The sequence below is a fragment of the Plecotus auritus genome (genome assembly GCF_963455305.1).
Source record: "Plecotus auritus genome assembly, chromosome: 3".
Lineage (NCBI taxonomy): Eukaryota > Metazoa > Chordata > Mammalia > Chiroptera > Vespertilionidae > Plecotus > Plecotus auritus.
Window position 1 is genome coordinate 10,288,811 of NC_137772.1, and position 12,435 is coordinate 10,301,245.

A 12,435-nucleotide genomic window follows, 5' to 3' on the forward strand; every position below is an offset into this window, starting at 1 on the left:
ACCAAATATACAGTGAAACATTGATCATAGTCACCATCTACTCACCTCTATAGTTTCGGCTTTATACATGGCTATTGCTGGTACTGTGCCAAACCAGAATTTTAGCATTGGCACATGTCTGTTTTCTTCAGTGCACTGAATCATCCCCTGGAAAAACTCTAGGAGAAAATATTTAATTTTACGTAAGTTCCTTACTGTGTCATTTTTGGGTTTTTACTCTTTTCACTTTGGGCAACTCACTCAATATCTCCCAGATCGTTCACCTCTTGAAGCTAAACCACACGGTTGTCCTTACTAAATTATTAATGCATGAATTATGAGGCTAATTTAATTATGAATGCTATATGTGCAACAACCTGGTTAACTGTGAAATGCCAAGCACTGTGGATGTTTGTAGTGACCTTATGACATGCCTTCCCCAAGAACACTGAGGTTGTTCAGTTTCTCCTGACCTGCTTCAGGATACACTTCTATAGAAAGGGAAACCTGTCCCAACTCTCCAGCCCTGGTACATAGATGCTTCCCTTTCACCCTCTCTAAAACAGCATTGAAGTTCCTCAACAAATTGAGATTAGAGCTACTATATGATCCAGCCATTCCTCTTCTGGGGATTTATCTGAAGAACATGAAAACACTAATTCAAAAAGATATATGCACCGCAATGTTAATTGCAGCATTACTTAACAATAGCCAGGACATGGAAGCAGCCTTAGGTGTCCATCGATGGATGAATGGATAAAGAAGATGTGATAATATTGGCCCAGCTGGCATGGCTCGGTGGTTGAGCGATGACCTGGTCAGGCCATATGCCCGGGTTGCAGGCTCGACCCCCAGTGTGGGGCATGCAGAATGCAGCCAATTGATGATTCTCTCTCATTACTGATGTTTCTCTCTCTCTCCCCCTCTCTTCCACTCTGAAATCAATAAAGAATATATATTTTTTAAAAGATAAAATATTGTCATTTGTGATAACATGAATGGATCTTCAGGATATTATGTTACATGAAATAAGTCAGACAAGGACAAAAACAGTCTGATTTAACTTATATGTAAAATATAAAACAAAAAGTAACAAATGAACAAATATAATAAAATAAAAACAAATTCAAGGATACCGGCAACAGAATAGTGGTTACAGAGGAGGAGAGTGGAGAGAGGGCAAAGTAGGTAAATGGGGTTAAACAAGTGGTAATAGAGGGAAACTAGACTTTTGGTTGTGAGCACCGAAAAGCGTATACAGACATCAGAGTATACTATTGTACACCTGAAATCTAGATAATGTTATTAACCCATGTTACCTCAAGAAAAAAATAATTTAAAAAAACTCTTCAGTTTTACTAATCCTTCAACTTCTCAAATGTCTCAGGGCCTCTACAGAACCTCTTCCCTTTGTAGGAAACTCTTATTCCTACTGCTTTTTGTCTAATAACACTTATTCTTCAAGTGTCATCTTAAATGTGATTTTGCTGCGAAGTCTTCTCTGACATTCTAAACAAAATTTCTAGTTATATAACTTCCCACGTTGGCTCCCATTTCTAGTACAGGCACTAGATCTCAGTATTTCTAAATACTGTCCTACCATAAAATAAACCAATTCTCCTTGGAGAAGTCATTGATTTTAGAGCCGAGGCAGAGAAAAATACAAGAACAGTGGAATATATTATGGTGCCAGAAAAATAAGGAAGTGCTCAAAAAATGGTGGGGCCATGTTGAAACACCAAGCAGCCAACCTGAAAAGCTCCTAATACTCCAAACTGGAACAGTTTGTACAACAGAATAAGTAATGATAGAATTAGTTTGTATCACTTCTCTAGTCAATATCTTATAGTTTCCAGTTTACAGACTTTCACCTCCTTGGTTAAATTTATTCAGAGTGTTTTATTCAAATGTAAATTGGGCTGTTTCCTTAATTTCTCTTCCTGATAGTCCACTGTTAGTATAAAGAAATGCAAATGATATTTGTATATTGATTCTATATCCTGCAACTTTACTATATTTATTTATTTATTTAAAATATTTTTTGCACGGGGAGGGGAGGCGGAGGGGGGGGAATCTAGTGTTTCCTATATGAACAATCATGTTGTCTGCATTCTTTTTCTTGCCTAAATGTTCTGACTGGGACCTATAATACTATGTTGAATAAAGTGGTGAGAGTGAGCATCCTTGTCTTCCTGATCTTAGAGGGAAAGCTTTTAACACCACATATGGTATTCTTGCCAAAAATGCATAACCTCAATGAAACTCTGAAAAAGCAACAGACAAATCCAAACTGAGAGTGATTCCACAAAATGCCTTCTCAGAAAATGTGTCAAGGTCTTGATGTGTATGGAAAGACTGATAAATGATCACAGATTAGAAACAATTAATATTGAAGAGCATAACACAAGGAAGCACAACTACTATATGCCAGGTCAGATTTTGAATTGAGTCATGGAACAGAAAAAGAACATAGGAAGTGTTGTGAAATTCAAATAAGCGCAGTAGTATTCTTAAGAACATTGGACAAATAATAATTTTCTAGTTTTGATAATGATACTAATTCTGTAAAATAACACCATCAGAGGAGCCTTGCTGGGTGTATGGCATATGCGAACTCTATATTATTTTTATAACTTTCCTGTAGTTCTAATATTATTTGAATAATTAAAAGTTTAAAACGAAGGGGAGTTTTATTATTCTGAAGCAGACGAATAAAAAGTAAGCTGGAGGAAGATTTAAAAAGATTTCGTTAGTAGAAGAAAAACACATACACACAATATCTATATCTATATTTATCTATCTATCTATCTATCTATCTGCCTAATATGCAAAGTGTCCCCTCGGGAGTTCGACCAACTGGGAGTTCCACCGCTTGCTATGACATGTGATGACCACCAGGGGGTGGTGCAGAATGAAGGAGGCCCAGTCCAGTGCTCCAGTGGCCGCTAGGGACCCTACCCATGCACAAATTTCATACACTGGGCCTCTAGTATATAAATAATAGTCTATGTCTACATTTCCTTGGATATAGGAAAAAAATTGGGATTGGAAATGTGACAAAAATGTGGAAGAATGTCATAGTGAATATAAGAAAGAATTATTAAGCTAAAAAAAATTACTGAGAAGCAATGAGGAAAATGTAGGAATTAGATAGGGAAAGTTGGTAATCAATCAAATCAGTTTCCAATTCCAGATATAAGAATGAATATGATGGAAGTACCTCACTTCTTCTTGAAAACACAACATGCTCACACATGTATTTAACAGGCAAGGAACATGTACCACCAAAGACCAGATCCCTACTCTCAGGGAATTTATAATCATAGAAGATGGTCACTGTGGTACTAATCACAGTATCAGGTCAAATGAAATGGGCGCTAAATTAGAAGGTTAAGTCTGAGGAGTTCTCGATTTTCATTGAAAGGACTGGAGAAATTCCAAGAAAGACATGGCATTTGAGCATAAAAGAATGAGTTGGCTTTTTATAGGAAGAAAAAGGAAGTTAGGGTAAACCAAGCAGCAGAAATAGCAGAGCAGAGCAGAGGCAGGGAGGTCTGAAAATGGCCTATAGGTTTAGCCAAAGCACAGGATGGGGATGACAGCATTGATAGATGAGCTTGGAGTGTTGGAAGGCTAAAGAAGTTGGGTTTTCTTTTACAGTCTCTAGGCAATATCTGAAAGTTCCTGAGGAGTACTAGAACCACAGTTATATTTTAGGACAATAACACTGAGGTGTGTGGGATCTGTGGACAACTTGGTGTTCCGAGGCCACAGGACGCTTCTGGGGTGGGAAAAAGACTGGGGTTCCATGCAGCCAGTGTTAGGGGCCCTCGTCCTGCTTTATGGCCGGTCCTTATATTGGGTGTGGGGAAATGGTGACCAGTAATCCCAACAACACTGAAGTAGTGAGGAGAGTTTGGGAGGTAACCCTTTCTGTATGGAAATCCCTGAGGCCCATTGGGGAATGCAGCCCAGCATTCAGAAAGCTCAGACAATGACAAACTCTGGGTCAGCTCAGGAAACATTAAACTGGTGTGTGTGACCCGGAGTGGGGGCTGGGTGGGGTGGGGGAACACAGTGATTGAAGGAGTGGGGTACAAGGTCCAGCCCTCAGAGAAAAGACCTGGCAAAGGTTAGACAGAGCCCATGTCAAACAACATGAGGTCACGGGAGGACTAGGTTCCAATTAGGTTAGGAAATGAGGCCTCTCATGAGGAGGGAGGGGTAAGGAGAGCAGACTGGCTGGGAGGCATGTGGTACCCAGGCTTTTCTAGGCAAAGGGAATGCCCCCTTGACAGCAGCAGGACTAATGCCCACAGCACTGTGAGGCTCCCAATACAGATGGCACCTGAGGTGTTGACGGGTTGTTTTAAATGGGAATCTGGGCCCCACCGACAGATTGACATGGAATAAAAAAACAACTATTAAACTTTCCAGCTCTTTTCCATGCCAATACATGTTCACATACTCAACTACCCCTGCTGCTTCTCCCATCGCTCAGCTCCCCCCACCCCTGGGCTTCAGGGCAAGCTGCTCACAGTGCAGCGGGAGAGGCTAAAGCGCAGGGATGTCCATTGCACGTGACACGGAAGAAACAGTAATTATTGTTTAAAGCGTTTGCACATTTGGGCCCCTCCAAACCCAATAATGAGTCTTCTAAGCCAGCTGACATTCATTCTGTCATTTATTTGCTGTGGAAGGTAATTAAACACCAGAGCAGATTTAAGGGTTTTCCATGCCTTATGTCTTTTATGCCTCACCACAGTCAGGTGACAAACACTATTACAGAAGTTAGTGAACAGCTGAGGAAGTTGTGCACAGCTGAGTGGTTGCACCATACCACAGCGCTGGTAAGTACAGGCCTGGCTTTGTACCCCAGGCACCCAGACACACTGTGCCATCCTCCCCATTACATCACCCCGATTCAAAATGCCTTCCCGTCAAACCACTGGCTAAACTGCTGTGAAAGGAGCTAGGTCAGATCAACAGTGTCAAAATATGTGTCTCATGGCCATAGCCACTGCCTTGGTCTGGGCTGACAGAGGAGACAGGGAAATCAAAATCCGTGGTTTGATGGCCTCAGGTGGGCCCCATAGCAGGGAGCCAGCTGGGGAAGACAGGTGTTGACAAAAAGGACTGGAAAAGCAAAAGATAGAGTTCAACAGCCCAGTTGGGAGTCAGTTGCAATTCTCCAGGTGAGACTTCTGAGGCCAGAATGCGGATGGTAGCCACACAATGAAGGGCGCAGCCTCCTGTATAAGACACAAGCGAACTGAGGATGGGGAATACACCTTTAAATGTTGTGCTATGCCCAATTTTGCTGAGCTCAATGCTGGGCACAAAGGAGGGCCTCAAATAAGTGCATGAGTGACAATGAAAAAATGGACTCAAACCAAGTTCTGGACAATGGTCTAGAAAATGCACGCATTAAATCTAATCCTCAAAGTAACTGCAATATAGTGACTTTTACAAGTAGAGGGTAACACACTCTAACTTAAAGAGTTTTAAACAACTTGTCAAAGTCAAACTACCAGAGGCTAAAACCAACAGTAGTTAGCATATTAATGCAAAAAGACACATTGGAAGGCCAATGGACTTTGGTATTCAACAGGGCTGAAAGTCAGCATGACATTGTCCTGCTTTGGCTCAATGGCTCAAGGCAATTATCTAACCTGATAATCCTTATACTGTTTACCAAACTTTACCTTTGACCTGCCTGTTTGTATTCCTAAAGAGCAAATGTGTATTCAAGTGAATAGAAAGCAAATTGGACCCAGAAGCCCCTGTGCCTCTCCAAGAGAGAGGTCTCCACCTGGCCCCCATGCCTTCTAAATTCATATTTCTTGTCCAGTATTTTCATTTGTGCACTGGCCCCTCCTTAAGATCCTGAACCCTTCCCCAAAGGTTGCAGCATCAAACAATTTGGTTACAAGCAGAAAGGGAGCAAACGTTGGTCTCATGCCCAGATCCAGTAGTTGTTGATGCATTAAAAAGTCCCCTTGAGAAAGATAATGTGTTATCATTCTCTTCTCTCCGGAAGTAACTGTAAGGAGAATTACATTAAAGAATCCAATAACTCACAGTTTGTTTTGAAATGGATCTTATTCACTAGAGATTTCAATTCTTAGAAAAATTCCCCCAAAAGACTATGATGAGATTTCTTAAGTAAATTGTTTCCTGTTGGGGAGGAGGGGTCTATATTATATTTTGGTAACACTCTCCCATGAGGCCTCATGTATTCCTGTGAAGTTGAAATGACAGCATTATTTTTATTTGGAGAAAGGAAAGTGGAAAGGAAATAATCCTTTAAGCTTTGGAAGTGATGTTCAGTATATAAAACTTCTTCAATTAAGCTGAGGGCTGATTGGATTCTAGTCCTGCGCTCATTTAAAAATATATCATTTGGCCCTAACAGGTTTGGCTCAGTGGATAGAGCATCGGCCTGCGGACTGAAGGGTCCCGGGTTCGATTCCGGTCAAGGGCATGTACCTTGATTGCGGGAACATCCCAGTGGGGGGTGGGGGGGGGCGAGAGGCAGCTGATCGATGTTTCTAACTCTCTGTCCTCTCCCTTCCTCTCTGTAAAAAAATCAATAAAATATATTTTTTTAAAAAGAAAAAAATGTATCATTTGGGGCAAATCTTTTCAGTTCTGGGTATCTCAACTTATACAGCCAAGAAGATGAAGTGCTAAGATCTAACTCACCCTCCCTCATGGGAGATCCAAACATCAGGGACTTTTAAGAGCTTTCTAACTTAAAGTGATCCCTCTACCCCTATCATAACATAACGTAAAGCTATCTCTTCAAAAGATGATTTCAATAAAAGAACGATTCACTCTTTAACAAATAAGATTTCTGAAACTTGCTATATGACTTTTGGGGCAGGCCTTGATGAATAACATCATAATTCATTGTTGTTATGTAACCTCCTTAGAAGGGCCAAGGAGGAATGAAAGTTGTGGTCAAGTCTTGTGATTACTGGAGAGGCTCTGGTCTCAAGTGCATTTCTCGTACCTTCTTTTGGAGAGAGGGAGAGAGAGAGAGAGAGAGAGAGAGAGGGGGGGGGGGGGAGAGAAAGAGAGAGAGAAATATAGAGATAGAATAGAGATAAAGATAGAGAGAGGGAGAGAGAGACAGAGAGAGACAGAGACAGAGAGAGAGAGAGACTAACTTATCATTTGTGTCTGCCTTTAGGATTTTAACAGAAGAAAAACAGGTGGTTTTGTTGTTTTTCTTATTAAATATATTTTTATTGATTTCAGAGACATCAATGATGAGAGAGAATCATTGATCAGCTGCCTCCTGCACGCCCCCGACTGGGGATGGAGCCTGCAACCCAGGCATATGCCCTTGACCAAAATCAAACCCAAGATAATTCAGTCCTCCGGCTGAAGCTCTAACCACTGAGCCAAGCCGGCTAGGGCTACAGGCAGTTTTAAAATAGCAGCAGCCAGGAGTTTGGGAAAATGAGAAGAGAAAAGGCAGAAGGTCGAGAGTTTAGAAACACTGCACTTATATGTAATGAAAACTGGAGAGAACTGGGAACCCATTATACAGGGGGTGATAGAGGCGCCCCTCGCCCAGCAGCCTGCATCTCCAGTCCTGATGCTCCAGGCGGGTATGCGGGTGGTGCTCAGGAGGTGCTCCCGCGCCTCGGTTCCCTATAAGGGGCCCAAGAGCCCTTGGCGGGGATGGGGCCACCTGGACGCGCAGTCCCTTACCTGTCCCTCTTCGCTTCCTGACCAGGGAGTGTCCCACAAAGGGGTAGGCGCCCGAAATGCTAGGGATGGGCCTCATTTGCAGCCAGTTATGCGCGTAGCTCGCCAATATCTGCAGGAAGCTCAGGATGAGGGTGGCGCCCGCCAGGGTGACGGCGCTGAGCGCGCCCCAGAGCAGCAGCTTCTGCCCGACGTGCACCAGCCAGACGGCCATCATCGCGCCAGCGGTCGGCTCCGCACGGGGACTGAGACCCAGAACCTTGGCGCCCCGTGCTTGGGGCCAGGACCTGATCCAGCCCCTGCAGTTCAAGTGCGGGGCCCTGGGAGGAGTCCCGCAATTCCCGGGGGCGGGCGCGGCGGGCCGGGAGGGCGGGGAAAGGGGTGGTGCCAGGCCCAATCGCCTCTCCCTTCTCCAGCAACCACAAGCCCAGGCGCCCAGAAGCGGAACTTCCCGCGCAGGGACCGCCCTGCCCCCTGGGGACTGGGTTGGGGCCTCCCGGGCTGGGAGGAAAGCGCCGCGGGTTGTTGTTGTGTAGACAAAAGTCTAGTAACGCGCTCGAGAAGACCGGGAAGACCGATGCTGAAGGCAGAGTGCGCTGAGAAGAAATGAAGGCACTTAAGGGGCGTGGGGAGGAAAATGGGGTGCAATTTAGGGCAACTTCAGGATGGAGAGGCGCACTGGGGTGGGGAGGGCTGATTTCCGTTAAGGAGTGAGCGGTATGTTTTAGAATGGAAGTAAAGGGGCACCAGGTTTGAAGTTCGGTTTGGGGTTAGTTTTTCCCTGGCTGGGCGCCTAGCCTCCTGATGCTTCCTTGCGCAAACAGGAGTGTCTTGTGCTCTCCTGGCACTGGCTGGGAGCGGAGGTGGGTTGCATCCTGGCTGAGCTTCAGGGTCATTCAGAACAGCTCCAGGCGGGTATGCGGGTGGTGCTCAGGAGGTGCTCCCGCGCCTCGGTTCCCTATAAGGGGCCCAAGAGCCCTTGGCGGGGATGGGGCTACTCCCTCAGGTTGGAGTCGGTAAAATTCGTCATCAGGTCACGGGAGAGCTGGATAATGTTCTTGTGATCCCAATGGTTTCCAAATTATCCTCGGGACCAAGAGAACATCGGGGCGGGTAGGAGAGGATGAAGGGCAAGGTCTCTGGCAGAGGTAGAGATAAGAGATGCTGGCAGAGCAGGGCCTGGATAAAGGAACAATAATTATTAAGTAACTCCCAAAGACAAACCACTGAGCCTATGGGAAGGAGGGAGGGAGGGAGGGAGGAAAGGGAGTGATGGTGAGAAGTGTGCCCCAATTCTGCCCGATGGCTGTGTTCACTGACTACGAATTTTCCTTATTCAGGTAGCGGGACCCCAATCCTGACTCTGGTTCTCTTTTCTGCAGGTGATCCTTCCTACAAAGGCGCTGGGCTGGGAGTGTCCCTCTCCTGGGAGCAGGTCCATAGTGACAGGGGAGGCGCCAAGGGAGATGACATAAGTGGAGAAACGCCCTGGATCCCTACTTTGCTCCATCCCCTCCGTTTTACTTGCAGCTCCTGTACAGGTTGCAGGGCCTCTTCAGGGCAGAGAAAAACATGCTTAAGGCTTTTCTCCAACTGATTTTTTTTAAGTCATCTATCTGCACTGACGTGGGAAAAGGTTCAGGAACTAGTAAGTGAAAGATAAACCTTAAAGCTGCAGAACAGAGTACATAATGTAATGCCATCTTTGGGGGGAAAAAAAGTTTCGTTCTCTGCAGCTAGACTACTGTCTGGGAGGAAAATCACTGGTCAACCTTATGGGGTGTCCACGGAGAAGAACTTACATTCTTTATTTTATTCACTTGGATATTATTTCATCTGTTTAAGACTTTACAATATATTTTCTTTACTATCTTTAAGTAGATCTCATCTCTCTAAAAGTCTATCACAGCTATGAAACTATGGGATTTGTCTGTATCTCACTCTGCTCATCTCTGTGGACAAAACAAGGAATATGTAACCACTACCCTCAAGAGGTGGAGAGGGGGGAGGGCGGAGTGCTTCAGGCAGCAGCCAACATGAGCAGGATGTGCTCCAAAGCAGAGAAGGGTGTGCTGGGTTCAAGAAAGTGTGCAGGGGACCCCTGCTTGGGGCACAGGGTGGCTCAGGGGGACCAGGACAAGACGATGTTCACAGGTAGCATGGAGCCAGCTTGAATGGACCTTGACTCCCAGGCTTAGAAATTGTATCTTTATGTTGAAGGCCATTTGTGGGTGAGACAGAGAGCACCGAGGATTTTATGAGTCAGGTTAGTGGGGCTCCCTCCTGAGAGGCTGGTCAGCTGTAAGAGCCCAGAACCGATCAGATAATTAGCAGTTTAAACACTGAGAGTGCATATTCTAGAAATGATTCTACTAACATTGGGAGTAACCTAATGTATTGAGGATTTAATTACTCTATGAATTAAAAGCAAGATCCTTATGAAAGAAACAAACAGTCTTCAGGACACGGCTTTGCAATCCTGAATGAGCACTCTATGAAAATAGTCCGATGTTCTGACCTCACACCCCTCTATGGCTACCCGATTAGTTGCTACGGAAGAGGGACAATGAAAATATGAGGAACATGGATGGTTCTGGTGTCCTTCCATCATGACAAAGTTAGCCCAGCTTCCCTCTCTGACACTGAGACTTCTGCCTCCAGTTTCCCTGGCTGCTCTCAGATGTTTCCTTCGTTTGGACTCTTCACTGTGTGCTGGTGTGTTGCACGCTGACAACTGTATGCTCTTCCCTCTTCCAACATCCAAGGCCCTGGATAGCCCGCTCAGCCTCGCCTCTCACCTCTCTTAAGCACATGCTGCTCTCCCCCCAGTTAGTGCTGACTGGGGGGCCGCTGTCTTCTGTGCTTGTGTCCTGGGGCCCTCACCTGACACCTAGTGTGCTAGGAAGCTGTTATTCCTCCTGTGGGAAGAGAACATCCCTTCTCTCACATCTCAGTGCTGAGCGCACCCCTGAAGTAGAAAAGTGCCCAGGACATGCTTGTTTGTGGGGGTTGGATTCAGAAAAGGGATCCTGACAGCATGTAGATACCACAGGTAGAAGATAGGTTAGGTCTCTACAAGGAAATACAAAACTTGACATTACCAATGGAAATTAACTATGGCTCAGAATCCTGTTTGGTAACTAGCCACAAGATTTAAATATATACTCATGAATGTCAGTTAATTTATTCATATCCTTTCCCTGCCCAAAATCAGAAAATATATCTCATGAACATCCTATATAATAAAAGCCTAGGTGGCATCGTGCGGCAGCGCCACAAGTTGGCCAACGTGAGGTTGTCACAAGATGGCCACTCTCACGTTGTCACAACATGGCTGCCACAACATGGCCACCAAAACATGGCCACCCTCACGTAATCACAAGATGGCCACCACAAGATGGCTGACAGGGCAGGGCAGTTGGGGGCGATTGGGTTTGCAGGGGAGGGTAGTTTGGGGCAACCAGGCCAGCAGGGCAAGGCACTTGGGGGCCATCAGGCTGGCAGGGGAGGGCATTTGGGGACAATCAGACTGGCAGGGAGTGCAGTTGTGGGCAATCGGGCCAGCAGGGGAGGGCAGTTGGAGGCAATCAGACTGGCACGGGGGCAGTTAGGCATCAATCAGGTCAGCAGGGGAGTGGTTAGGGGGCAATCAGGCAGGCAGGCAGGCGAGCGGTTAGGAGCCAGCAGTCCCGGATTGTGAGAGGGATATCTGACTGCCAGTTTAGGTCTGATCCCTTTGGGCCTAAACTGGCAGTCAGACATCTTCCAAGGGGTCCCAGATTGGAGAGGTTAGGCCGTGCTGAAGGACACCACCCCCCATGCATGAATTTCATGCACCGGGCCTCTAGTCTATATACATACATAAAAGGCAGCTACCATAACAGCCATAACGACCTAACAGTCACTATGACGCCCACTGTGGCCGGCAAACTGGCTTGATCAGGGAGTGGGGCCGGCAGTCAAACTCGCGCCCCTCCACCTTGCCAACCTGCCCCGGATCAGACTCTCCCACCCCAATTATGAGCTGGGCCTGCTGGCCAAACACCACCTCCCTTCTCCCCGAGCCAGTCACGTCCCCATCAGCCTGCCCACCATGATAGGCCCACAGCCCCTCCCCTTGGCCAGCCCACCCCTGATTGCAGCCCCCACCCCCATAGCGGGCAGGGCAGGGTAGCCAACCTCCTGCAGCCCCTCCCCTTGGCTGCCCCACTACCGATCACAACACCAACCCCAATATGGGGCTGGGATGGACAGCCAACCTTCTGCAGCTCCTCCCCCCAGTCAGCCACACCCCTGTTGAGCCCACACCACTCTGTTTGGCCTGAAGCCCCTCCCTCTGGTCAGCCCCACCCCTGTTCACCACCCCACCTCAATAGGGGTGGGGCCAGCCAGGGGGAGGAGCTGCGGGCTGAACAGGATGGTGGCAGTCCATTTGGGGCGTGGCCAGCCAGCGTAAGAGGCTGTGGGCCTATCAGGATGGTAGGAGTAAATAGTGGGCAGGGCTGGCCAGCCAACCTCCTGCAGCCCCTCCCCCTGGCTGGCCATGCCCCCAATTGACTCCTACCATCCTGATAGGCCCACAGCCTCTCACGCTGTCTGGCCACGCCCAAAATGGGCTGCCACCATCCTGATCAGCCCGCAGCTCCTCCCCCTGGATGGTCCCACCCGAGATAGGCCCCCCTACCCTGATCAGGGGCAGGGCTGGCTGGCCAACAATCCATGGCCCCTTCCCCAGGC

At 46.8% G+C, this 12,435-nt stretch overlaps 1 protein-coding gene across 1 annotated transcript in view; it reads right to left on the reverse strand.

Moving 5' to 3' along the window:
- The window catches only part of LOC308243683 (cytochrome P450 4V2-like), a 28,627-nt gene extending 20,603 nt beyond the window's left edge, over positions 1–8,024 (reverse strand). The window contains exons 1-2 of the mRNA XM_080659381.1: positions 7,702–8,024; positions 46–158 (exon numbers count right to left, since the gene is read on the reverse strand). Coding sequence (XP_080515507.1) covers positions 46–158; positions 7,702–7,915 — 327 coding nt within the window. The 5' untranslated portion in view covers positions 7,916–8,024. The remainder of the gene's footprint in view (positions 1–45; positions 159–7,701) is intronic.
- Between the last annotated feature and the right edge of the window lie 4,411 nt (positions 8,025–12,435).